At 44.7% G+C, this 794-nt stretch overlaps 1 protein-coding gene across 1 annotated transcript; it reads left to right on the plus strand.

The window, feature by feature from the left end:
- Positions 1–6: 6 nt before the first annotated feature.
- On the plus strand, positions 7–789 carry LOC117799645 (T-complex protein 1 subunit theta-like; the record flags this gene model as incomplete). Its single annotated transcript, XM_034652131.1, has 1 exon — positions 7–789. A coding segment is annotated over one exon (783 nt), but the record flags the coding sequence as incomplete, so codon positions are not given.
- Positions 790–794: the final 5 nt, after the last annotated feature.

Consider the following 794-nt stretch of genomic DNA (forward strand, 5'->3'; position numbering starts at 1 on the left):
GGTGCAAACATAATAGTGACGGGTGGAAAAGTTGCAGACATGGCGCTCCACTATGCCAATAAATACAATATCATGGTAGTCCGGTTGAACTCCAAGTGGGATCTTCGAAGATTGTGCAAAACAGTTGGTTCTGTTGCCCTTCCCAGAATGACCGCGCCAACTCCAGAAGAAATGGGACATTGTGACAGTGTTTACTTATCGGAGGTTGGGGACACGCAAGTTGTTGTTTTTAAACATGAAAAGGAAGATGGAGCCATTTCTACAATTGTAATCCGTGGTTCTACAGATAATTTAATGGATGATATAGAAAGGGCAGTTGATGATGGAGTTAACACCTTTAAAGTCCTCACCAGGGATAAACGTCTTGTGCCTGGTGGTGGTGCAACAGAGATAGAGTTGGCCAAGAATATTACGTCCTATGGTGAGACATGTCCAGGGCTTGATCAGTATGCAATCAAGAAATTTGCTGAAGCATTTGAAGCTGTTCCACGAGCACTGGCAGAGAATTCTGGAGTAAAAGCCAATGAGGTCCTCTCAAAACTGTATGCAGTTCATCAAGAAGGCAACAAAAACATGGGATTTGATATAGAGGCGGAGGGTGCAGCTGTAAAGGACATGTTGGAAGCTGGTGTTCTGGACACGTATCTTGGAAAGTTCTGGGCGATTAAATTGGCTACAAATGCTGCAGTCACTGTACTCCGAGTCGATCAGATTATCATGGCAAAGCCAGCTGGTGGCCCTAAACCTCCAACGGGAAAAAAGGACTGGGATGATGACCAAAATGATTGAGCAGC

Source organism: Ailuropoda melanoleuca, unplaced genomic scaffold (genome assembly GCF_002007445.2).
Source record: "Ailuropoda melanoleuca isolate Jingjing unplaced genomic scaffold, ASM200744v2 unplaced-scaffold54343, whole genome shotgun sequence".
Taxonomy (NCBI): domain Eukaryota; kingdom Metazoa; phylum Chordata; class Mammalia; order Carnivora; family Ursidae; genus Ailuropoda; species Ailuropoda melanoleuca.